General features: G+C 49.7%; 2 protein-coding genes across 3 annotated transcripts in view; one reads left to right on the top strand and one right to left on the bottom strand.

Annotated features, from left to right (window-relative positions):
* Positions 1–9,111, top strand: part of PFKP (phosphofructokinase, platelet) — a 217,303-nt gene extending 208,192 nt beyond the window's left edge. Inside the window, exons 17-22 of the mRNA XM_060005247.1 lie at positions 1,861–2,025; positions 3,168–3,229; positions 3,549–3,660; positions 4,666–4,765; positions 8,574–8,676; positions 8,772–9,111. Coding sequence (XP_059861230.1) covers positions 1,861–2,025; positions 3,168–3,229; positions 3,549–3,660; positions 4,666–4,765; positions 8,574–8,676; positions 8,772–8,919 — 690 coding nt within the window. The 3' untranslated portion in view covers positions 8,920–9,111. The remainder of the gene's footprint in view (positions 1–1,860; positions 2,026–3,167; positions 3,230–3,548; positions 3,661–4,665; positions 4,766–8,573; positions 8,677–8,771) is intronic.
* Positions 9,112–9,734: 623 nt separating this feature from the next.
* The window catches only part of PITRM1 (pitrilysin metallopeptidase 1), a 31,504-nt gene continuing 15,210 nt past the window's right edge, over positions 9,735–26,028 (bottom strand). The window contains exons 15-27 of one of the 2 annotated variants that reach the window (XM_060005246.1): positions 18,290–18,406; positions 16,830–16,962; positions 15,982–16,102; positions 15,794–15,870; positions 15,390–15,555; positions 14,995–15,095; positions 13,593–13,713; positions 13,233–13,289; positions 12,646–12,758; positions 11,484–11,609; positions 10,543–10,688; positions 10,209–10,311; positions 9,735–10,126 (exon numbers count right to left, since the gene is read on the bottom strand). In XM_060005246.1, the coding sequence (XP_059861229.1) occupies positions 10,033–10,126; positions 10,209–10,311; positions 10,543–10,688; positions 11,484–11,609; positions 12,646–12,758; positions 13,233–13,289; positions 13,593–13,713; positions 14,995–15,095; positions 15,390–15,555; positions 15,794–15,870; positions 15,982–16,102; positions 16,830–16,962; positions 18,290–18,406 (1,475 nt within the window). In that variant the 3' untranslated portion in view covers positions 9,735–10,032. Of the gene's footprint in view, positions 10,127–10,208; positions 10,312–10,542; positions 10,689–11,483; positions 11,610–12,645; positions 12,759–13,232; positions 13,290–13,592; positions 13,714–14,994; positions 15,096–15,389; positions 15,556–15,793; positions 15,871–15,981; positions 16,103–16,829; positions 16,963–18,289; positions 18,407–26,028 lie in introns of those variants that run through there. The other variant, XR_009518402.1, reaches the window with a different exon arrangement.

The raw sequence follows: 26,028 nt of genomic DNA, 5'->3' as shown, positions 1-26,028 counted from the left end.
TGGGCAGGGGCGTCGGCCCTCCTGGATGCCCTCCTCTCACCCCAGAAATCAGAGCCAGCCGGCCCTGTACCACCCACCAGGGACTGGGGCGCACAGTCCTGCGGCCTCTTCCGTGCCAGCCCTGCTCTCAGCAATTGGATGAGACGCTGCCGGGACGACTTGCTATTTTTAGATCAAGTGAACTCAAGCCTCAGACACAACCTGGGTGAATGAGAGAGTTGACAGGGGTTTAAGCGCCTGGCTCCCCGGGGCTCCCAGCTGCCCAGGCCGGGTCAACTGCCAGGCGCCCGCGGTGGCTCCCTCTTCACCGTCCCGGAGTCGGGGCCAAGACGCAGGTACTTGCCTCAGAGGAGAGGGGCTTTGCTGTCAGGTGGTTACAATGCTGCTCTCTGCGATAGTGACAGTGACTCTCCGCCTTCAGTGTCAGGATGGGTCAGGAAAGGAACCCACATGACCTGCAGCTTGGGAGGGGCCTGTACACCCCCAGCCCTGAATTCCTCTGAGACAAAGACCAGGTTTAAGTGCTCGAAGGCCACATAAAGGAGCCCGTGGAAACCCTCCCGCCCCCTGTGACCCCCGCACTGCCGGGAACCCACATCCCCGCCTAAGTACCGGGAAGACAAGATGGGTCGCGTTGATGCGATTTCTTCTTCCTATCTTGGCTCCTGGAGAACGCAGAGCTGCCCACCGGCTGAAGCGCGCACTGAATTTTGATTAAATCAATCTAACTATTTGGGGAGGGTGACGATCCATCAAACACATTGAAAGTATAGTAAGGAATAGATGGAAGGGAGCCTGTGTTTGTTCATCAAAATGCTCCTTCTCGTTTAACCCGAAGCACTGGAGTGAGGACCTCCACATGGGTGGTGTTATACTTTGGTGCACAAACCTGTTTTCCGCGAAACGTGACCCCTGGTCTCCCAAGCCCCCACCCCCCATTTAAGATTTCATTCTGGACTCAGAGCTGTTCGGACTGATTTAGGGAACCCTGTACAGTTACCCGTGACTGGTTGATGGATGGGGCAGGATGCTGCCTGCTTTTCTTTCTTTCATTGTCAGACACTGAGCGCTGACTGTGTGATTCCCGTCTTCATGGGATTTGCAGTCTAGCGAGGAAGGCACCCCACCCCCGAATCAGAGAATTACTGAGTTGCAGAAACCTGTGCTGTGGTGACTCCTGTGGAGAGAGGCCTCGAGGTGTCACCAGAGCCCCTGGCAGAGGGGACCTGCAGTCCTGGCGACCACGCATGCTGAATTTCATTCCCACATAACGGCTCAGTCTCAGGTTCCAGGCACGAGGCCCTGGGTGTCTTTGGGGGCCGCAGTCCAGCCCCAACGAGCAGGCTGTGAGAGGCCCCTGGGGCAGGCAGCGGGGGAGACTGGTGTGATGCTCCTGAAGGGCTGAGCGAGGCCAGATGCAGACACGAGCGTGTGTGGTGGACAGACCAGGGCAGGGGTCTTGCAGGCTCCCCCGAGAGAGGACGGTGGCTGGATGGGTTTCTGTGTCCCTGAGGGCCCGGTGCAGGCGTTTCCTTGGGGTGGGGGCGTGGGGGGGACGATCATCTGCATATCGGCGAGTCTTCCGGGGGCAGGTCTGGAACCATCGTCTGGCTCTGGGGAGAGATGCCCCACGGGAAGTAGTCCAGGGATAGACTGAGGACAGCCAGGTCCAAGCGTCCACGGGGCTTTCCAGGAGAAAATAAAGCAAGGGATTTGCCCGCTGCCCTAGCCCGACAAGCCCGGCAGCGCAGCCCCACGAGGCCGCGGGCAGAGGGAGCAGGGGCCCCAGCGCACCGACCGAGGTCAGGGCCGGGCTGTAGGATGATGTCCCACGTGGCCTGACCGTGTCCTTCTGTGCAGACGTGTGACCGCATCAAGCAATCGGCCAGCGGGACCAAGCGCCGCGTCTTCATCATCGAGACCATGGGGGGCTACTGCGGCTACCTGGCCAACATGGGGGCGCTGGCTGCCGGCGCCGATGCCGCCTACATCTTCGAGGAGCCTTTCGACATCCGGGACCTGCAGGTACGCGGACACAGGGCTGGGGGCGCTGCCGCCTGATGGGTCGACAGAGGCGTTGGTGATGCGCCAGGTTCGGGCACCCGCCGCCACCCCCCTCGTCTGACAGCACTCACGCCAGTGACGCGTTAGGGCTCTGTCCGCGGTGACAGGGTAACAGCAGGAACAGACACATTTCCGGGCACCTGCTGCTCTTTAACCCCAGCTTGTAAGTTTCTGTCTCTTACACTCTTGTCTACGAAGCAGTTATCGCCCTTCCTGGGAAGGCCCCACACCCACAGGGATGCGGACGTGTTCAGGGGAGCCGGTGCTTTGCCGGCTGATGGCTACGGATGTCCAGGCTGTGGGGTACACACAAGGCCAGAGCTCGGGTGTCCCTGTGGGGCTGAGTGGGGCGAAATGTGCAGCAGCTGGAGGACAGCACCCCTGCCCAGAGGAGCCCCTCGTCCCCTGGGACCGCAGGACGTAATGAGGGCTGCCCGGCGCCCACCGGGGAGGCTTGACCAGGCAGGGACGCAGCAAAGTAGGTGTTTTCAGCTAAAACCAGGACAGGAAATACACTCACTACCTGCATCGTGCTTCTTTCTAAAAATGTTTGCTTTTGTGTCACTCTCTCCCTTTCTTGCACATTTCCTTTCTCAAGACACAACAGTCCTTCCTTAGAAAATTTGTGCACCGATTTGAGTCTCTAGGTTTCTCCTGGCCTGAAAATGCTTGGTAGGCAGTTTTACGAGTTTCTGTATAAAGTCAGGTAACAGGTATTTTCCTCTGAGATAGAAAACACTGTCATGGAAATGGATCAGGAGCTGTGGAGGAAAGTAGCAGCTCTAGGCGAGTACATGGAATACACACACTGATGTGTTCAAGGGAAACCGTTCATCTGGGCAAGCGTTTCTCATGGACGCCATGCGTGGCACTGACTCAGTGACACCCCCCTCCCCCTGCCGTGGCCGTGGGCTGCTGGGTTACAGGTTCCCTGGTGTTTGTCACTAGCTGATACGTCACGCGTCTGCTGTCCTCTCCGCTACGAGGTGAACTCGGAGCAGCTGCCCCGACTTCCCCGCTGCCACTGTCACAGGGCCGGACAGTACCCGGCACACAGTAGGCGCTTAATGAAAGTGTCCTAAGGGAACAACACTCTTTCCTAGTCCAACGTGGAGCACCTGACGGAGAAGATGAAGACCACCATCCAGAGGGGACTCGTGCTCAGGTAAGGGGCCTCTGGCTGCCCCCAGTTGCGCCCCGGCTGCTCAGAAAGAACCCGCTTCGCCTAACCCACCGCGAGCGACCACTTCTCTGCACAATATCCCTCTGAATCCTGGAGAAATGAGCGGAGTCACTGTGCTGCTTTGTGTTCAGAATTGCAGGCATTTAAATAATTGGACGGTGATTTTTAAAAATTCATTTTTGCTGTGTAGTCAGTTTTCTTGTTTAAGATTCTGCAAGTCATTTCTTTAAGCCACTGACCTTAATAGAGAAGGCCATGTGCAGCAGCGGGCAGGATGGGAGCGAGCTGCCATGTCTTTCAGGAACGAGAGCTGCAGTGAGAACTACACCACCGACTTCATCTACCAGCTCTACTCAGAGGAGGGCAAGGGGGTGTTCGACTGCAGGAAGAACGTGCTGGGTCACATGCAGCAGGTGGGCCGTGGGCTAGGGAGGCGGCCAGATGCTTGTGACTTTTCTCAGATGGGTGTCCTACTTTAGCCATTTTGGAAAAGAATGTGTATTCATGGGTAAATTCCAAGATGATTAAAATCAACATCTGAACTGTGTTATTGTTACACCAGATATCACCAGCCTCAGGAATCCTTTCCACTGTTTGTGATATCTGGGCAGATGGGCTTTTTAAGGAAAACCATCCACTTTCATATAAATAGTGACACCAGTTGAGTGGATAGACATTCAAATTTCAGGCCTTATTGATCCAGTTTCAGGCCTTATTACCCATTTAAATTGGAATCTCAGACAGATGATACTTCTTTGAGATTTCCATCAAATTGGAGCGATTTGGGAAGAATCTTGGGGTACACATATAAATGCACCCAGACGACAAGGCAGGCGGTGGGTGTGGAGGGACCCGGTCCCCTGACAGCAGGCCTGTCCATCACCACCACTCAGTCCTGTGTCTTAGGAACTTGTAGCTCAGGGCCCATTAATGCACTGAATCCCCTGAAACTACATAATGGACTGGTGGGCGTGTGTGCACCTTTGTGAAAGCGAGCCCACAGAGTTGATCAGATTCTTAAAGGAACCGTGACCACCCCTCCCCACCCGCGTAACCTACCCCAAAACAAGGTTAAGGAATCCTGCTAAAGATTCTAAAATAACAGAGATGTTCCTTGACCGGTTGGTTGATTAAAAAAGCCTCCTCCTTCGGGGAAGCACTGAGATGCCTGAGGGGCTGGGCTTTGGCTGCAGGAGTTATGGGGTTTGTTTTGGTTTGTTTGGTCCCAGCCATATACAAGGAGATAGAAATATGCAACAAAACCCCCCCAAAACCCATATTTACAAATTTGAGTCTCTCAGAAATGTGATGTGAATTTTGTTAAATAGTCATTTTAATTTCTATTCCATTTTAAAAAACTAACAGCCAGAAAGGTGTCGCTGTGTAACTAACATTCAGGTAATTCTAACCACCAACAGGGTGGGGCGCCTTCTCCATTTGATAGAAACTTTGGAACCAAAATCTCCGCCAGAGCCATGCAGTGGATCAGCGCGAAGCTGAAGGAGCCGGCGGGGAGAGGTACCAAGTGGGCAGCGGGGCGGCCGCAGCGCTGGGGGGGCCGTGCTCTGGGTCCCCGTTTCTCCCTGGCTTCCACCCAGCCTTGGACTGCATGGGACAGAATCAGCTCTCACTCAACTCTGTGGCTGCTGCTTAAGACTCAGGTTATAATTAGGAATAAAAGTAATTAATGAAACAAAATGCTCATTACTGAGGGAGGTGTTCCAGTCACGTGGCAACATCTGTCTTCCTTTAATGGAAAACTGCCAGCTCGTGAGCGTAAGGTCAGATCTTAACAAAGGGCACCGTGAAACAGAGGAAAGCTTCAAGGGAGCTTCATTAGGGAGCGCTCCCAGGCGAGGTTCACTGGTCCGAGAGAAAGGGGCCAGAAGTCGCACCCGGGCGAGGGTTGGGCAAGACTTTATAGGGGAAGGGAAAGGGGTGTGGTGAATCTGGGAGGGCGCAGGGTATTCCTTATTTGGTGGTCTTTTGGGGTATCCTGGGGGACCGTTAGTCCCGCCCCTCGAAAGGCGGGAAGGCTGGGCCGGGTGCAAAGTCCCCAGGTCAGTTCCTGGAACTGGGTGGTCCGGAATGTCTCCAGGGCAGTTTCTGGAACTGGGTGGTCCGGAGAGTTTCAACCTGTGAATCTGCTTGTGTTCCCCTGCCTCGGGCCAGTTGGCCTTACGGTGAGGGCTCCGGTCTGATGCAACCTGTGAATCTGCTTGTGTTCCCCTGCCTCGGGCCAGTTGGCCTTACGGTGAGGGCTCCGCTAGCAAGACCCCAGATGGGAGCTTTCCTGGCTGTGTTTCTTTGCCTCGTGGACGCTCTGAACTGGCTTTTACTTAAGATACTTGGCTTCTTCATTGATTCCTTATGGCCTCTCTTTTTGGAGAAAATGACGGAGGATGGGGAGGTGCCTGGACTATGTCCTCCTTGGTGGGTCCTCTCTCCACGTTTGACTCCGTCCTGTCCCACTGGCAGCAAGCTCGGGATTTGGTGATGTCATTCCCCGGCTCTCCTTCAGGGTTTGACCTCGTAGGATTAAACCTTCCAAGGCTCTGGTTTTGTGGTTTAGGTGAGAGAAGCACAGAGTGCGTTTCCCTGTAGGGCCGGCTTCTGAGACCATTGCTGTGGCCCACCCTGGCCCCTCCGGCCACCCGGCCCAACCAGGGCCTCTGGATCCTGCCCTGACCCTGGGCCGGGTTCTTCAGACCAGTCTCACCCACCCCAGGCTCGCCTGCAGGACGAGATCCCCTCCCTCCCTGGGCCACACCCGATGGATCCGTCACCTTTGAAGTATTGCTGTGATGCTGGGTGGGACTTGGGTGGGACTGAGACAGGCCCCACCCCCACCCCCACCGTGGCTGTAAGTGGCTAAACCTCTAGGTTATGAGGGAAATGCCAGGACCTTCCTGCCTATGGGTCATTCTTGTTTATTCTGTTACTGCTTCATGTTATCCGACGATTTCTTGTTTGTCTATATCATCTTAGGATTTAAAAATATTTTGATTTTAGAGGGATTTTTAATATTTTATAAGGAAGTCCGTATTTTATATTGTTAAAGTCACATGTTGCAGACGTGTGTCTCCCATTTGTGGCAAACCCTGTCATTTTCTGCAAGGTTATCTTTTAATGAGGCGCTCTTAATTTTTTTAACATTCATTTTATTTTTAGGTTTTTTGGCCACACTGGGTCTTAGCTGCGGCACATGGGATCTCTCGTTGTGGCATGCGGGCTTCTCTCTAGTTGTGGCATGTGGGTTCCAGGGTGCGTGGGCTGTAGTTTGCGGCACGCGGCACAAGCTCGGAAGTTGTGGCGCCTGGGCTTAGCTGCCCTGTGGCGTGTGGGAACCTAGTTCCCCAACCAGGGATCGAACCCATGTCCCCTGCATTGGAAGGCGGATTCTCTACCACTGGACCACCAGGGAAATCCCAAGTGCTCTTCATCTTAATGTACCCAATTTTTTTAACTTTGTCCTTGAAAATTTGAGCTTTTTGTGTTACTAAAATATTCACCTTTTACATTTAGCTGTCTAATCCACTTGAACTCATATGCAGTTTAAGGTGTAATATTTTCCATGTGTACAGTTATTTGCGTGCCAGTCATTGAAAAATCCGTTTTTTTCCCCTACCCTGCAATATAAACTCCATCATAGACCAGGTATCCAAAAACTTAAGGCACTATTTTTGGATTGTTAGGTTGATGTTTTGGCATTCAGTTACCGATCTGTGCCAATGTTCCAGTTTTGTGAACAATTACTAATATCTAGTAGGGCAAGTCCTACCTGGGCCTTCTTCCAGTTTTGGCTATTCCTGGCCCTTTGTGTCAAGGTCCATCAATTCTGTTGGATTTTTTGTTTTGGGGGTGGTGGTGGTTACATTTAAATAATAAATCATTTGGAGGAAGAACTGACATTTTTAAAGTATTGAACTTCTAACTCATGAACATTTAATCTCCATATATTTAGGCCTTTTGTTATATTAAAGCATCGTTTTACATAAAGATCTTGCATATCTTTTGATAAGTTTATTCCTGACTTAGTGATTTTAAAAATAAATTATTGTATGGGACTTCCCTGGTGGTGCAGTGGTTAAGAATCCCCCTACCAATGCAGGGGACACGGGTTCAATCCCTGGTCTGGGAAGTTCCCACATGCTGCGGAGCAACTAAGCCTGTGCACCACGACTACTGAGCCCGTGCGCCTACAGCCTTGTGCTTTGCAACAACAGAAGCCACCGCAATGAGAAGCCCACGTGCCACAACAAAGAGTAGCCCCCGCTCACCACAACTAGGGAAAGCCTGCGAGCAGCAATGAAGACCCAATGCAGCCAAAAATAAATAAATTTATTAAAAATATATATTATTGCAAATGGTATTAGTTTCTTATAGCTGGTGTACAGAAACAACTCATTTTTGTACACTGATTTTTGCAATCTGTAACTTTCTACGCACTCAATTCTAGTAATTTGTAGATAGTTTTTTGGTTCTTATTATCCACACATATGGCATCTGTATACAACCTTTTAGTTTTTTCCTTGATACTTTTTGTGGGTGTTTGTGTTCCCTCCAGAGAAATCCTGACATAGTGACAGCAGAACTCCTGTCTTGTTCTCAACCCTAATGGCACAAGGAACGCCTTCAATGTTTCATGACTGAGAATTCTTACTAATATTTAACTGAAGTCTTTCTTTCTGCAACTTACTATTTGCTGATGGTCTTTAATAGTTACTGGATACCTCTGATGTTAAGTAGTTTTTCAGTTGTGAAGGCTATGATAATAACACTTGCGTCGAATGAGACGGTCACTTGAACTTCCTTCAGCCGACTTGCTAGTGCTAAGGCCACCTCGCCTTCCTGGGGTGCGCCCCTGACACCCCCGGCTGTGCATGCTCTTCTCATTGCAGGCTGGCCCCATCCGCTCTGTCCATTGTGGTGGGGGTGGGCAGCCTTGTTCTAGCGTCTAAGAGGCTGGGGTGGGGGGATTCCCCGGGCAGAGCATTTCTAAGGCAAGTTTTGTTTTGATTTTTGGATGTTTGCTAAACCTCTACCTGCATCCCAGCTCTGCTTTCTGTGCAGGGAAAGCTGACAGCTGAATTTCTTCAGTGTTTATAGACCTGCTGGTGTTTGTTCCTTGAATCTGTCTTTTATCTTCCACGAAGTTCTAAATTTATCTAAATTTTCAGAAAATTTAGCATGAAAATCTTTGTAATACCCTCTTCTTTTCAGTGCCCGCAGCACTTCGTCCTCCCTTCACTCCAGACGTTGGTTATTTGTGCCGATACCTTGACTTCACCCCCTCATTTTCTTACATCATTTTTCTGTTTTATAGGAAAAAGATTTGTAAGTGACGATTCCGTCTGTGTGCTGGGAATAAGCAAAAGAAACCTGCTCTTCCAGCCCGTGGCCGAGCTGAAGGAGGAGACGGACTTCGTGTAAGTGCACGGGGCCCTGTGGGAGGGAGCGGGAGGGAGGCCTGCTGGGTGGGGGGCCCAGGCCCCCCGCTCAGCTGCCCCTCCCCCTCCCACAGGCACAGGATCCCCAAGGAGCAGTGGTGGCTGAAGCTGCGGCCCCTCATGAAGATCCTGGCCAAGTACAAGGCCAGCTTCGAGGTGTCAGACGCGGGCCCGCTGGAGCCCATGCAGCCTCGTGGGCCCGAGGAGCCTGCCACCATCTAGACGCCCCACCTGCCCATTTTGTAACGTTTAAGTTATTTATGAGCACTTTACGTGAGCATCGTCCAAGTGAACCCTGAGCGCGGCCCACCTTCCCCATCCCCTGGCCCCCCGCACGGGGTGTCAGCTGTGCTGTCTTGTGTGTCCTGCTTCACAAACTGGCTCCCGCAGAATTAAATGTTTGCTAAAAGCCAACCACAGTGCCCGGTTTCTTTGTTTTCTAAGTGGGAGTTGAAAACCTCAGGGTGTGAGTGGCTCTCAGGGTTTTGTCGGCAGATACAGGCACATGTTTTCTAGAGAACTGGGGAGCCAGGAGACAGGCAAGGACAGAGGCACCCGGAGGAAAGAGGTGGCACTCTGACTGGCAGGCACGTGGGTGACTCACCAAGTGCACCGGGAGGGCCCTGGACCAGGGCGCCAGGTAAGGTGATACCCCCCGGGGGGGGGGGCAGGGGTGGATGCGCACCTGAGTCTTTAGACATGAGCTGAGTCTGCCCCTGCTGTGCACCTGCAGGAGGCGGAGGAGGGGATTCAGTTCCTTTCAAGGCAGGGCCGGCAGTTTCCTTTCTGTCCGACAGCCTGACGGGGTGGAGGAGTCAGATCCCGGAGTCAGAGTTGATGCTGTTCCCCAGCCCCACGTCCTCCAGGCCTGTCCACCGCAGCCGCGGCCTTGGTGCAGCCCCGCCGCCAGGGTGAGTGGAGAGCAGACGTCGGGACACCTCTGTCCCTTTGCTCGTGCATTTCCATAAAGGCCCTAAAAACTGCTTTAACAAAAAGTGATTTAAAATAATAATGACTATAAAGCATAGGTAGGTCAGAGTCACCTTTTATTTTTAAAATACATGTTCTAGGATTAACAGGTAAAATAAGCATTCATAGCATTAGAAAGTCTTAAAAACTGTAATCTGTGCATCTCTGGCACTTATTTCCTTCTTCAAGACAAGAGTTTTCGTCTGACTTGCCAGGCAAAATCATAAGAATGATAAATACATATATATGATCACATATACATATGATCAAGAGTTTTGCAAAAAAATAATAAAGGTCAGAAAAGCACAGAGCTCAGTGTCAGGAGGCCTAAGGCTGGGCCAAGTCCCATGGAGTCAGGGTCATCTGCTATCTAACTATCCACGACGGGTCCTTGGCGATGCTCTCATTGTCTGGTCCCAGCAGAGCCATGCCATGTGTGCTCCTCCCAGCGCCCAGGTACCTGCAGGTGGATGGGTGGGGGTCACCCAGGCAGCAGCAGGGGGCACAGGGTCTGGGCACTAAACCACCTGGCCCCTACTCACCTGTTGCTCACGTCAACCAGATCTTCGTGGCTGACAGCGAAGAGCTGCTCGCGGTGCGCCTGCTTCGCCTCATCTGAGAGGCCATACAGGAAGCAGTCCAGGCCTGAGTGAGCACAAGCGATATGATGGAGGGGCATGTGGCCACCTTGGCCCTTTACAGCCTGTTTCCACCAAAGGTCACACCGCTGCCCGTCACGCGCCCGCAGCACGCTCTCCTCCCGACTTGGCTGAGACGCACGGTCTCGTGGAGGCTGGGATGGCGCGAGCCCGGGGAGCCGCGTGGGGTCCCGGCTGTTGACACTACGGCTCGAGGCACGTTACCTACGCCAGATACCTTTGTCTGAAGGAGCCACCGGAGCATCCACGGCGGCGAAGACAGAGAGCTTTGCCTCATTGATGTCCTGCTGTGTGAACCTCCCAGACTTGGCCCAGTCGATGGCCTTCAGGAAGGACTGCAGCGTCTCCGTGGAATGCGGGTCCCTGGAGACCCAAGGAGTCAGACTCACATGCTTGGCAGAAAAAGTATAGGGGACACCCAGGCATGACTTCAGTTCTTCCATGCTTCGGGGTTGTTAATGCTGTTTTAACAGTCCAGACAACCCAGCACTCTGGAAATTAACATGTGGCCACACAAGCCACCGACACTCTCCGTGCAGACCTCACCTGTCACCCGCACTTCGCCACCTGATCACTGACTACACCACTGTGACCCAGGACAGGAGAGCCGGGGGACCGGCCGGAAGGAACAGAAGACGCTCATAACATGCACCCAGACGGCGCAATGATCACCTCAGAGGCCAGTTTCCGGGGTCCTCCCCTGAACAGAAAGAGCTCCAAGGCCCCTCATTCTCACGTGCATGTCCTGAGGGCATCTTGTGGGAAACGCCTCATTTTTCATGTCCCTCAAGACCCGCAGCCCCCGCATGACCACATCAGTCCATGTCACGGGACATGAAGCAGTCGGGGCCAGAGAGAAACCCTCCATCTCGGACGTGCCAGAGAGGCAGCAGGGCCACAGAACAGAGACGTAAAAGGGCGGAACAGTCTGGGCCTGAAGACCTAGCCCAGCCCCGGAGAGCTTCCAGGTCATCTCCTTACACACCCTGGTTACCAAACCCCAGAGCTATTTTCTGTCTCCTCCCGCTGTCCCTAAGGCCTGCAGCCTAAACGACCTTGCTGGGTGGGGTTACACGCCGGCCCAGCGACGACAGGCGAAGCGTTTTTCTGAAGTTCACTCCGCGTGTGAGAACACTGGGGCCAGACGGCCCGACTCACCTGTACGAGTAGAGCGTGAAGATCCCGCCGTAGCTGAGTCTGGCGCCTCCACCATAAGCACCGCCTTTTTCTCGAATTTCCGTGTGCAAGAATTTAGCTGTCATCAAGCGTGCCAGGATCTTGAGACTGAAAAGATGAAAAAAACCTGAGTTAAAAACAACGCAGCTGGCAGGGCAGTACTAAATATATAACACACAGTAACCCAAGACAATGGCAAGTGTGTCTGAGAACAAAATTAGAACCAAGTAAAGTGATACATACATCATGACCCTTTTTAAATTTTAAAATAGGAGAAAAACGTGAGGAAGATGAACTTTCAGACGCTTGGGTGACAGGGGTGGGACAGGAACGTCCCTCCTGCTCGACCTGCCGCGGCACACGGAACGTTTAGCAGTGAGTGGTTTCCATGATGCAGGCGAACGTGTGGCCCATCACTTACTTAAACCCCTGCGTCAGCTGTGCACTCACGCGTGTACACACGAGGCGTCCCTCCCTCAGAAAACACTCCAACAGCGTGAGCTTCTATCAGGGGTCCCACGTCCCCATGACTTCCATCGTGAGCAGTGACAGCTGCTGCCCCAGCACAGCCGAGGTGGTTCCGGAAGGACAGCAGCCAGGCCGACCCGACGGGGGCCTTGCCCACTCATGCCCCCCAGCCCCCTGACTGGTCTTTTCTACAACAGAGCAGTCGACTCAGGCAGAGGGGACGCGGGTGGAGGAGTGAACCCGAGGCTCCAGGAGAGGGTGGAGACCCCATGCAGATAGGCCCTGATCCCCAACAGGGATGGGGGGGGTCCACCCTCCACGCATTTTTTCAGAAACTTATTTCTGTTACGTAAGGGAAATTATAAAATACAGAAGAATGGAAAAAACACCTATAATCCCAGCACCCAGGAGTAGGTACCTCTTGTTTTTGTTTCTGAACCTACATCTTTCTATTCAACTACATCTTTCTATTCAACATTGAAACACACGTTCCTACTCCTGATGGCCTGGCAGAGTGTCTGATTCCTGTAAACACGGAAACAAGCTGATGGAAAAGCGGAGCTGTGATGACACTTCCCACAGACACACTTTCCCGTGAGCCCGGCGGCAGCGCCGCGCTCCACACCTGCTCTGCACCCACCATTAAGCGTCCCGGCGGCGCCCCACACCCTCGCACCTGGCGTGGGCCGGGGCCGCGTACGGGGCAGTCCGGATACACTCGGCTACGTAGTTGACCGGGAACGGGAGCTGGAAGTGCGTCTTCAGCGGGCAGGGCTTGAAGGTGGGGTCCTAGGGGCAGAGGCCGTCACCACGTGTGGCCCAGGGGCCAGCTGGGCAGGTGCCCCGAGTACCCAGCCCCCCCGCACTGCGACGCCCTGGGTGGCACCAGCCACGTCCCCACACGTAACAGCCAGGCACTGATGACCTCGTCCTGCACCACCTCACCTCACAGCTGAATGAGGTATCCTACCCCCAACCCAGACTCCCCTGGGACCATCTCATGCCACGCCATTCCCAGGGCAGTGTGTGTGATCTTGCTCGGTCACTCCCCAAGGACAAGCCAGGCCAGCCACCAGAGCTCAGGGGCAGCAGGGCGCACAGGAGGGGAGGTGACCCCTATGTGGCAGTGACGTTTAAACACAGGTGGACTGAACACAAGGCGTCCACAGACAGCACCTAGCGGTCCTACCCGACACCACCCAGCTGGTGACGGAAGGGCCCACGGATGCGCAGCGGGCAGGGCATTAAGCAGAAGGGACTCACCGTCACCAGCTTCCTCGTGAATGGGGAGTGCCTGCCAGGTCCCTTAGGTGCAGGTTTCTGAAAGTAAAGTTTCCCAGAGAAATGAGTAAATACCTAAGCTCACGTGGGCAGGTAAGGTACGTTCCAGGAAGTGCACAGAGCTCACGACAAGCGTCAGGGCATCTGCTCAAGGCTTCAAGCTCTGAGGCTGCTGCATCCCCAGCCCAAGTGGTCCCCAAGTGGTCCTCCAATCAGGAGACTTCACTGCAAGGCTCAAGTGGCTACAGGGGAGCACAGCATCGAAGGCCAGACTACAGGGTTTGGATTCACTGGGGTTCCTGGCCCCACGGGCAGGCAGGCGGGCAGGGGGCACAGCCTCACCTCCACCACGTGTGGGTGCGCAGGCTTCCGCTCCTTCTTACTCCGGCTGAGGGTCCTGAGGAAGTTGTCCACCGAATTCTCCACCTGAGACATTTGCTGGGGAGTAGCATTCACGGAACATCTGTTTAAAAAAGTCTATGTGCAGAAAACCATTACTATGAAAAATAAAAATGTTACATTTTGCATAATTAAAACAAAAATGAATCACATACAAAATAATGCTCAAAAACAAAAACTGAATAAAAGAGCAGCCAAACAAGGCAACACTACAGCCGTCTTCCTTCACTACATGTTTTCCAGGTACAAAAAAGCCTGTCCCTTATCTCAGTGTGTTACAGACAATAAGCAGCCAGCTCCGCTAAACTCTGTGCTCTCCTGAGAACAAGGAGGACGCAGAGACTAGATCTCCAACAGTGCCTTCAGGGCTGCAGTATCAGAGGACTGAAAACGTAATTACTGTCTGGAACAGAATGAACCGGTCATTAGGCAAAGAACTGCCACGCTCCCCAAAAACATTTCTCTGTGGCTCTTCTGAACTCTACAGAATCACAGACACCATCATACATACTGACAAATTGTATCCTTTCTGGTTTTGGCCATAAATACTAAGTCTATTTTCGTTGAAATAACAGGTACTATGACAACGTGTTCTAGGCTCTAGACCAACTGCTTTGCAAACATGCTCTTTCCTTGCCCTAAACCTGCAAAGGACTATTTCATGGAGGAAACAGAGAAGGTCCCCGTGGTTAAGTTCCCTGAGACTCCAGCCGTAAGTGCACGGGCGGCCCAGGAACTAACTGGGCACCAGCTCTCCTGGCCAGAGGCCCCAACCTCCTGCTGCCCAGATGGTCCGGGAGAGCCTGCTAGTGACTCCCAAGAACTGCCGGGCCAACGTCCTGGGGCGTGTTCCAGGGAGGGAGCTGCAAGCTCATCTAAGGCAGCGGCGCTGGTGGTGAGGCGGGTGCTGCCACCTCAACAGCTGTCGTCCCCTTTAAGTCTCGTTCGTGTCACAACCTGAGCTGAAGGCCGACCACGTGCAGAGGCTGGTGTTCACCCCAAACTGGTGCACAATTACTCTCACAAGAACCTCTGCGCTTTCACCGTGGCCTCGGGCAAGAGGACCTCGGCGGTGTCTCGCTGAGGCTCATTTACGGAACATCGGCTGTTGACTCGTGCAGCAGGGAGTCCACCTGTGGCTCCAGGTTAAAGCAGCCTGCCCTCCTCCCCACCTCCCAAGACACTTGTTCAAATTCTGTATAAAACAGCTCTTTCATGGTTAGAACATCTGGAGTCTAGAACGGTTCTGTAGTCTCCTAAGCGTTTTCTAAAAAGCATCTAAAACTACACGTGGTGACACAGGATGAGGATGGAGTCTCTGCTTAGAAACAAACTGCAACCCCACCTGAAGTTATCACAGTTCAAAAGATGCTTCCTGATGTGCGGGAGCTTCCTCAGGATGGGCTTGATGTCCGTCATCTCTGCGATTCTCTTCATGAGCCTCACCTAAGCCAGAGAACTGACAGGTAGAGATAGACGCGCCCTTGGCCTGGACCAGACTTCCCTGATACGGGGTCCCGCAGGGATACGGGGTGGGGCAGCGGCAGGGCCAGGTTCTGTGCTTGTGGGGGATGCGTACTTGCTCGGCTGGGGGGGTGCGGGAGGGGCTGCAGGCTGGAAGGAGGAGGGTGAGCGAAAAAACTTTTTCCCCATGAAACTTGGCCAGTTTGAGTGAGACTTCCTGAGACACGAACAATCTATTACGAGCCCCGGAGACCCAGCCGCCCCTGAGCGCGTCACCTGGTCCATCCCCCCGAAGGTCTCCTGCAGGTCCCCCGCGGGTGCCAGCATCCTGCCTGCCCTGATGGACGCGTAGAGGTGGCCTGCGTCGGGGACCCCGTTGGACAGCTCCTGAGCTGTCATCTTCACCAGCACTCGGAAGTGCTCCTCGGCCTCAAAGCAGGGGCTGCAGAGAAAGAAAAGGTAGTAAATGAGACCCAGCCACGCCCCCTTCAACAGCAGGGAAATTTGCTAAGTGTAGGCTCTTAGATGATGTAAACCGCCCCTGGAGATGTCACGAGTCCATAGGAGTCACAGGGGGAAAGAAACCAACAACCAACAAAGGCATGCAGCTTCCGCTCTCAGGACCCGGCAGACTCGGGTCTCTGGCATGTCTGGGGATTTACGTCTTTGCAAATACTTACTTGTTAAAGATTTCACTCCACAGATGCATCATGTCTGGTAGGTTTCTATCAAGGCAGAAAGATGAAAAGAGCACACCCTAAATCATGACAGAAGAAAAAGAATAAGAAATTAATTATGATGTAATTTAAAAGAAAAAAAGACGCAGGAGAAGCCAACCCTCACCACCCTGTGCTGAGGAAACGGCTACCTGCTCGTAAGTATCGAGGTGTGAGTCGTCAGGGAGCACGTGGGGGGTGGCAGCCAGGCCCCCCGTCTTCAGGTCCACCTGCTGGGCCAGCTCCCTGTAGTCGAGGGCACCGCAGCCCAGCCTGTGCAGGGAGAGCGTGGAGTCACCGGGGAGGGCCGGGTTCCCATGCAGCATGTCCCCCCAACCACCGCCTGCCAGCCCAGCAGCTGCTCCCGCCCCCACCCCCAAACTCTGCAGGCTGCAGCCGCTCTGGTCAGGTAGTCTTGGGGGTGAAATGTGAAGAACGAGCCTTAAGAAAAGAAAGTCACTTCGACTTCTTTTGTAAGAAACTTTCTAATCGCTGTTCCTAATGTAAGAACTAATTCAAGCCGAGGCGATGACTGAGTTTTCCTGAATCCACGCCGCCGTGGAAGGGCAGGCGGTGGGAGCCATACTGATAAAGGGGCAGAGAACTCGGGAAAGGTTCACCTCCTCCGGGGGTGACCCCAGGCCTACACGTCATAGTTAAAGGCTTACATTTTCTGATGAAAATAATCATCTCTTCATAATCTTAAAAAGAACTCAGTTGTTGAGATATAGCTATATCTGTAATACCTTGTGCTCTACATTTATAAATATTTTAATGTACTGTATTTTAGTAAGAAAGTATGATTACCATAAGGAAAATTCTCAACAAATACACCATCCATCTTTCTGTAACACTACGGGATTTGAAAATTAAAATGACTCACTGAAAATTGATTACTGATACACTGAAACAACACACACAGAAAACATCCACTAATAAATATGAGACGACGTGCAGAGTTCTATAAATGCGTGTCTTCGCCCCAGAAGGAGCCCCTTACTTGGTGAGGACGTTGCAGAAGAGGGGCACATAGGGCCGGAGCTCCTCGGGCAGGGTGTTCAGACTCGAGAAGGCTCTGAAGTAGACCACGCCATTGGTGGGCTGCGTGCAGTACTGGACGGGTATGTCCCCAGCTGCAGGAGCAAAGGCACTTCTTTATAATTTTTACCAGTAAAGTTTTAACCATGTAACCATCATTTAATATTTTTTAAATGCTAAAGCTTTTCAAGGATGATGGTTTACATTTTATATTAGCAAAAAAACACTATTCATTTGCCATAATTGAGACAAATTTCCCTCTTGGACTTTCATTACAACAAAAGCTGAAAGTCTTCAACGCTAAGTAATCCTTGCGCTTTGAACGTTCTTGGGGTTTTCTAAACACCCCACAGTCCAGCTGCAGTCCAGCCGCCCTCCCCGCCTGCACCCAGACCCTCCTGGGTATCGGCAGGGACTCTGGCAGGCCACTCCCACAACAGGTGACCTCACTTTCACCCACCCCAAACGCAACTCACCCCCTAACAAGTCCTGTCCCCAAACCCGAGGACCCTCATGACCCACAGCACACTGGAACCCACCACGCTCGACACCCCAGGCCTCTGTGGCCCCAGGTCCCTCACAACTGTGTGTTCTACTTTTTACACCCCGAGCGCAGTGCCCTGAACCAGCGGAGGATCTAAGGCATCTACTGACGACAAATTACTTCACTGATTCCTTCCTTGAACACAATGAACTTCACTGATAAACCTAACCTGAGGGGGTTAAACGATCAGTGGCACATGAACCCCACTTCCCAGAAGCCTGGGCCGGAGAGGAGGCCTCATGTACATGCGCAAATGAATGCATCAGGTGTGGTAAACGGGACGGGCCCCGGGACGACGACAACAGGCATGTCACACAAGTCAAAGGGATGCTCGCGCACAGCCTGAATCCTAAACTAGACGCGGGAACCAGTGAAGGTGTAAGGCTGTTGTCAGACCTGCTCGGGAAGGAGCAGCAAAGTCACATCACAGCCATGTGGAGAAGCGTCAGCACCACAGGGCATGTCTGTGTCCAGCAGAAGCGAGTGATGCGCGCAGACGTGGGGGGATGCCAGGAAGGAGCGGCTGCCACCCCCTCCGTGCCCCACAATGCGACACCTAGTGCTGTGGGCCCCTGGACCCCGGCTGGGCTAAGGAGTGGGCGTGGGCAAGGGGCCCAGAGCATGCCTGTGCCCTTGAGAACTGCATGAACACACACACAGCGGAACCTGAGGCCTCCCCGCCCCCAGAGGCAGCTCGGCCCTGTCGGACCCACCCGGGGAAAAACACACGCAGGCCCTCGAGTCCACATCTGCCATCGCTGAGCTGGACTAGGAACAGGGCTTGAACGTCCTATGAAGACACCCACTGGTGACTCTCCCCCTGTGGACGCTGAGACGCAGCCTAAACCCCAGCCGGGGCACCAAGACCTCCCACTGACCTGCCAGAGCCACCTCCACCTCAGTGAACGGGATGCGGGGCTCGATGTCCGACACCTTCAACGCGGGCAGACACGACGCGTCCTGAGGTTGGCTTTGCTGCGCCTGTAATTCCAAACCTAAGAGGGGAATAAACATCCAGGATGATACTCAGAAGCTCTTACTCAGTTCAGCTATTTATTAACTTCCATTAAGACTCAGCCTCTCCCATGCCAAGTGTGGGGAGCCTGTCAGCACTGGGGTTCAGGTTTCCCAGGAAACCAGATTTAGAAGCATAATAACCAGCTCGGCAGGCAGCTCTCTTCCTAATTCTCATTCTCAGCAATTTAAGAGAACGATTTTGCTGGGGGAAGGGGGGAGCAGTTTGCTCAAGCAGTTTCCCCTCTGCCCCCAACCAAAATTTTCTACTAGAGACTGAACTAGTGGATTGAAACTTACTAACTTTTGTGCTTGTTTATTCTTATGTCATTTTCACAAACCTCAGCAATATGCTTCTGTAATTACATAAAGTTCACAAATTACAAAAATGGGTAAAATACATTTTCTGGGCCTGATCAGAGGGTAGATGCCCCTTTTGTACAGACTGGGCAGCCCATGGGGAGGGGCCCCAGGCTGTAGCTGGGGGACGTCACAGGGTAAAGTCAGTGCTCCCGCTGTCACCTCACCCCCCATGCCTACCTCCCCGAGTCCCCAGCACTGGGTCCCCGGGCCCGCGGAGGGGTTTCGGCGCAGCTGCTCCCAGGCACCCACCTGTGCCCCGTGGAAGCCCGAGGACCTGGCTCCCCATGCTCTGAGGAACCCCCTGCACTTTCAAGGCCCCCCAACCTGGCCGTCTCCCCACAGTCAAGCAGAGCACCCCAACACCACCCCTCAGACGCTTCCTCATTCTCTGCGTTTGGCCTCCTGTCCTTGTCCTGGAGAACACACCTACCGGCCCCAGCTCAGCTGCTCCCGTCTGGATGCTGCTCCTCTGGGGTGGGGGGAGTGCATCAGGGCAGCAGAGGCTGCGAGCACTCTCCTCCACCAGACACAGGCTCCCAACGGTCCAGCCACGGCCCTTCACACGATACACACAGACCCCCAAACTGGAAGATTGTTTGATGTTTCCAATAAATTAATCTCCCGTTCCCACTTCTCATTGGTGTTCATCTCCAGATTGGACCCTGACTCACTGATTCTTTGCACTGAAGTCCACACTCAAGACTTACTATCCTAACAGTAAATGCTCTAGCACTGTGTCCTCCCTAAGGGACTGTGCAGTGATCTGGAAGACAGAAACACGCTCTTTAACCAGGCCCTGCATCCCTTCACACGTACCTCCACGGCCAGGCCAGACGCCTGACAACTCAGGGAACGCACGGTCTGTGCTGAGGCATGGAATTACCTTCTGTGCCACAAATGGCTATAAGCACAGACAGAAGATGGGTGGGACCACATCAAACTAAAAAGCTTCTGACAGCAAAGGAATCTGTCAACATGAAAAGGCATGTACACAGCAGGAGGGAAAACTTGCAAATCAAATATTATCTGGTAAGGGGCTAATATCCAAAATATTTAATGAACTCAATAGCAAAATACAAACGATCCAATTAAAAAATGGGCTGAGGACCTAAATAGGCATTTCTCCAAAGAAGCACACAGATGGCCAACAGCTATAAGAAAAGGTACTCAACATCACTCTTCAGGGAAATGCAAATCAAAACACATGAGACATCACCTCACACCTGTCAGAATAGCTATAATAAAAAAGACAAGAGATAACAAGTGTTGGTGAGGATGTGGAGAAAAGGGAACCATTGTGCACTGCTCGTGGGGATGTAAATTGGTACAGCCACTATGGAAAACAGTATGGCAGTTCCTCAAAATATTAAAACTAGAACTACCATATGACCCAGCACTCCTACTCCTGGTTATTTATCTGAAGAAAATAAAAACACTAATTTGAAAAGATATATGCACACCAATGTTCACAGCAGTACTATTTACAACAGCCAAGATATGGAAACAAACTAAATGTCCACTGACGGATGAATGGGTAAAAAAAGATGTGATACACACACACAGTGGAACACTACTCAGTCACAAAGGAGGAAATGCTGCAATTTGCAACAATGTGGATGAACCTTGAGAGTATTATGCTTAGTGAAATAAGTCAGATAGAGAAAAATAAATACCTATGAACTCACTTATAGGTGCAATCTACAAAATAAAAACACAAAAAAGCAAGCTCATATATACAGAGAACAGACTGGTGGTTGTGGGGGGGGCGGGGAATGGATGAAGGGGTCAAAGCTACAAGTTAGCAGTTCTAAGTAAGCCCTGAGGGTGTAATGTACAGCACTGTTACTAAAGTCAGTAATACTGTATTGAGATTTGAAAACTGCTAAGATGATAAAATTTAAAAGTTCTCATCACAAGACAAAAAACTACATGTGGTGACAGATGTTAACTAGACTAATTGTGATGACCATCTCACAATATACAAATGTATCATATCAGTATGTCGTACATCTGAAACTAATACATTATGTCAGTTATTCCTCAATTAAAAAAAAAAGGAAGATGGAACTTGTCAATTGGCACTCACAAGGCAGAAGTTTATCATATTAATCACAATTAGCATGTTAAATTTATGGAAGACATTTGTAGCAACATGGATGGACTTCGAGATTATCATATTAAGTGAAGTCAGACAAAGAAAGACAAGTATCATGATATTACTTATATGTGCAATCTAAAATATGATACAAATGAACTTATTTACAAAACAGACACACATAGAAAACAAACGTCTGGTTACCAAAGGGAAAGGGAAGAGGGATAAATTAGGAGTTTGTGATTAGCATACACACTACTATATATAAAATAGATAAACAACAAGGTCCTACTGTATAGCACAGGGAACTATATTCAATATTTCACAATAGACTGGTTCAAGATGGCAGAGTACAAGGACATGCGCTTACTCCCTCTTGTGAGAGCACGGGAATCACAACTAACTGCTGAACAATCATTGACAGGGAGACACTGGAACTCAACAAAAAAGATACCCCACATCCAAAGACAAAGGAGAAGTCACAATGAAATGGTAGGAGGGGTGCAATCACAGTAAAATCAAATCCCATAACTGCGAAGTGGGTGACTCACAGACTGGAGAACACTTATACCACAGAAGTCCACCCACTGGAGTGAAGGTTCTGAGCCCCACGTCAGGCTTCCCAACCTGGGGGTCTGGCAACGGGAGGAGGAATTCCTAGACAATCAGACTTTGAAAGCTAGCAGGATTTGACTGCAGGACTTCGACAGGACTGGGAGAAACGAGACTCCACTCTTGGAGGGCACACACAAAGTAGTGTGTGCATCAGGACCCAGGGGAAGGAGCAGTGACCCTACAGGAGACTGAACCAGACCTACCTGCTAGTGTTGGAGGGTCTCCTGCAGAGGCGGGGGGTGGCTGTGTCTCACCATGGGGACAAGGACACTGGCAGCAGAATTTCTGGTAAGTACTCCTTGGCGTGAGCCCTCCCAGAGTCTGCCATTAGCCCCACCAAAGAGCCAGTAGGCTCCAGTGTTGGGTCAGGCTCCAGTGTTGGGTCGCCTCAGGCCAAACAACCAACAGGGAGGGAACCCAGTCCCACCCATCAGCAGACAAGCAGATTAAAGTTTTACAGAGCTGTGCACACCAGAGCAACAGCCAGCTGTACTCACCACCAGTCCCTCCCATCAGGAAACTTGCACAAGCCTCTAGATAGCCTCATTCACCAGAGGGCAGAAAGCAGAAGCAAGAAGAACTACAATCCTGCAGCCTGTGGAACAAAAACCACATCCACAGAAAGACAGACAAGATGAAAAGGTAGAGGACTTTGTACCAGATGAAGGAACAAGATAAAACCCCAGAAAAACAACTAAATGAAGTGGAGATAGGCAACCTTCCAGAAAAAGAATTCAGAATAATGATAGTGAAGATGATCCAGGACCTTGGGAAAAAGAATGGAGACAAAGATCGAGAAGATGCAAGAAATGTTTAAAAAACACCTAGAAGAATTAAAGATCAAACAGATGAACAATACAATAACTGAAATGAAAACTACACTAGAAGCAATCAATAGCAGAATAACTGAGGCAGAAGAACGGATAAGTGACCTGGAAGACAGAATAGTGGAATTCACTGCCGAGGAACAGAATAAAGAAAAAAGAATGAAAAGAAATAAAGACAGCCTAAGAGGCCTCTGGGACAACATTAAATGCAACAACATTTGCATTATAGGGGTCCCAGAAGGAGGAGAGAGAGAAAGGACATGAGAAAATATCTGAAGAGATTATAGTCGAAACTTCCCTAACACGGGAAAGGCAACGGCCACCCAAGTCCAGGAAGTGCGGAGAGTCCCAGGCAGGATAAACCCAAGGAGAAACACACCGAGACAGGTAGTAATGAAATTGACAAAAATTAAAGACAAAGAAAAATTATTGAAACCAACAGGGAAAAACCGACAAATAACATACAAGGGAACTCCCATAAGGTTAACAGCTGATTTCTCAGCAGAAACTCTACAACCCAGAAGGGAGTGGCATGATATATTTAAAGTCAGGAAAGGGAAGAACCTACAACCAAGGTTACTCTACCCAGCAAGGATCTCATTCAGATTCGATGGAGAAATCAAAAGCTACAGACAAGCAAAAGCTAAGAGAATTCAGCACCACCAAACCAGCTCTACAACAAATGCTAAAGGAACTTCTCTAAGTGGGAAACACAAGAGAAGAAAAGGATCTACAAAAACAAACCCAAAACAATTAAGAAAATGGTCATAGGAACATACATATCGATAATTACCTTAAAAGTGAATGGACTAAATGCTCCAAGCAAAAGACACATGCTCGCTGAATGGATACAAAAACAAGACCCATATATATGCTGTCTACAAGAGACCCACTTCAGACCCAGGGACACATAAAGACTGAAAGTGAGGGGATGGAAAAAGATATTCCATGCAAATGGAAATCAAAAGAAAGCTGGAGTAGCAATACTCATATCAGATAAAACAGACTTTGAAATAAAGAATATTACAAGAGACAAAGAAGGACTCTACATAATGATCAAGGGATCAATCCAAGAAGACATAATAATTAGAAATATGTATGCACCCAACATAGAAGGACCTCAACACATAAGGCAACTGCTAATTAAAAGAGGAAATCGACAGTAACACAATAATAGTGGGGGACTTTAACACCTCACTTACCCCAATGGACAGATCATCCAAACAGAAAATTAATAAGGAACATGAGCTTAAAATGACACAATAGACCAGATAGATTTAATTGATATTTATAGTACAGTCCATCCAACAGCAGATTATACTTTCTTCTCAAGTGCGCATGCAAATTCTCCAGGATAGATCACATCTTGGGTCACAAATCAAGCCTCAGTAAATTTAAGAAAATTGAAATCATATCAAGCATCTTTTCTGACCACAACGCTATGAGGTTAGAGATCAATTTCAGGGAACAAAACCATAAAAAACACAAACACATGGAGGTTAAACAATATGTTACTAAATAACCAAGAGATCACTGAAGAAATCAAAGAGGAAACCAAAAAATGCCTAGAGAGAAATTACGACGAAAACACAATGACCCAAAACCTATGAGATGCAGCAAAAGCAGTTCTAAGAAGGAAGTTTATAGCAATACAAGCTTACCTCAAGAAACAAGAAAAATTTCAAAAACACCATCTAACGTTACACCTAAAGGAAACAGCAAAAACAATAGCAAATATCAATAAAACTAAAAGCTGTTCTTTGAGAAGATAAACAAAATTGACAAACCATTAGCTAGACTCATCAAGAAAAAGAGGGAGAGGACTCAAATCAATAAAATTAGAAATGAAAAGGAGAAGTCACAACAGACACTGCAAAAATACAAAGCATCCTAAGAGACTACTACAAGCAACTCTATGCCAATAAAATGGACAGCCTAGAAGAAACAGACAAATTCTTAGTAAGGTATAACCTTCCAAGACTGAAGCAGGAAGAAAAAGAAAATATCAACAGACCAATCACAAGTAATGAAATTGAAACTGTGATTAAAAATCTTCCAACAAACAGAAGTCCAGGACCAGATGCCTTCACAGGTGAATTCTACCAAACATTTAGAGAAGAGCTAACACCCATCCTTCTCAAACTCTTCCAATACACTGCAGAGGAAGGAACACTCCCAAACTCATTCTATGAGGCCACCACCACCCTGATAGCAAAACCGGGCAAAGATACTACAAAAAAATAGAATTACAGACTAGTATCACTAATGAATATAGATGCAAAATTCCTCACAAAATACTAGGAAACAGAATCCAACAACACATTAAAAGGATCATACACCATGATCAAGTGGGATTTATCCCAGGGACGCAAGGATTCCTCAATACATGCAAATCAATCAATGTGATACACCATATTAACAAATTGAAGAATAAAAACCATATGATCATCTCAATAGATGCAGAAAAAGCTTCTGACAAAATTCAACACCCATTTATGATAAAAAAACTCTCCAGAAAGTGGGCATAGAGGGAACCTACCTCAACATAATTAAGGCCATATGTGACAACCCTACAGCAAACATCATTCTCAATGGTGAAAACCTGAAAGCATCTCCTCTAAGATCAGGAACAAGACAAGGAAGGATGTCCACTCTCGCCACTCTTATTCAACATAGTTTTGGAAGTCCTAGCCATGGCAGTCAGAGAAGAAAAAGAAATAAAAGGAATACAAATTGGAAAAGAAGAAGTAAAACTGTCACTGTTTGTAGATGACATGATACTCTACATAGAGAATCCTAAAGATGCCACCAGAAAACTACTAGAGCTAATCAATGAATCTGGTAAAGTAGCAGGATACAAAATTAATGCACAGAAATCTCTTGCATTTGTATACACTAAAGATGAAAAACGGCAAAGAGAAATTAAGGAAACACTCCCATTTACCATTGCAACAAAAAGAATAAAATACCCAGGAATAAACCTACCTAGGGAGACAAAAGACCTGTATGCAGAAAACTGTAAGACACTGATGAAAGAAATTAAAAATGACACAAAACTTTAGTTTAGTGGAGGGATATACCATGGAGGGATGGAGGGATATACCATGTTCTTGGAATGGAAGAATCAATATTGTGAAAATGACTATACTACCCAAAGCAATCTACAGATTCAATGCAATCCCTATCAAACTACCAATGGCTTTTTTTTTTTTACAGAACTAGAATAAAAAATCTTAAAATTTGTACGGAGATACAAAAGACCGTGAATAGCCAAAGCAGTCTTGAGGGAAAAAAACGGAGCTGGAGGAATCAGACTCCCTGACTTCAGACTATACTAAGAAGCTACAGTAATCAAGACAATATGGTACTGGCACAAAAACAGAAATACAGATCAATGAAACAGAATAGAAAGCCCAGAGGCAAACCCACGCACCTATGGTCAACTATTCTATGACAAAGGAGGCAAGGATATACAATGGAGAAAAGACAGTCTCTTCAATAAGTGGTGCTGGGAAAACTGGAGAGCTACATGTAAAAGAATGAAATTAGAACACTCTCTAACACCATACACAAAAATAAACTCAAAATGGATTAGAGACCTAAATGTAAGACTGGACACTTAAAACTCTTAGAGGAAAACATAGGAAGAACGCTCTTTGACATAAATCACAGCAAGATCTTTTTTGATCCACCTCCTAGAGTA

Source organism: Delphinus delphis, chromosome 2 (assembly GCF_949987515.2).
Source record: "Delphinus delphis chromosome 2, mDelDel1.2, whole genome shotgun sequence".
Classification (NCBI taxonomy): domain Eukaryota; kingdom Metazoa; phylum Chordata; class Mammalia; order Artiodactyla; family Delphinidae; genus Delphinus; species Delphinus delphis.
The sequence above is the reverse complement of the archived record's forward strand: the minus strand, read 5'-3'. Positions and strand labels throughout refer to the sequence as shown.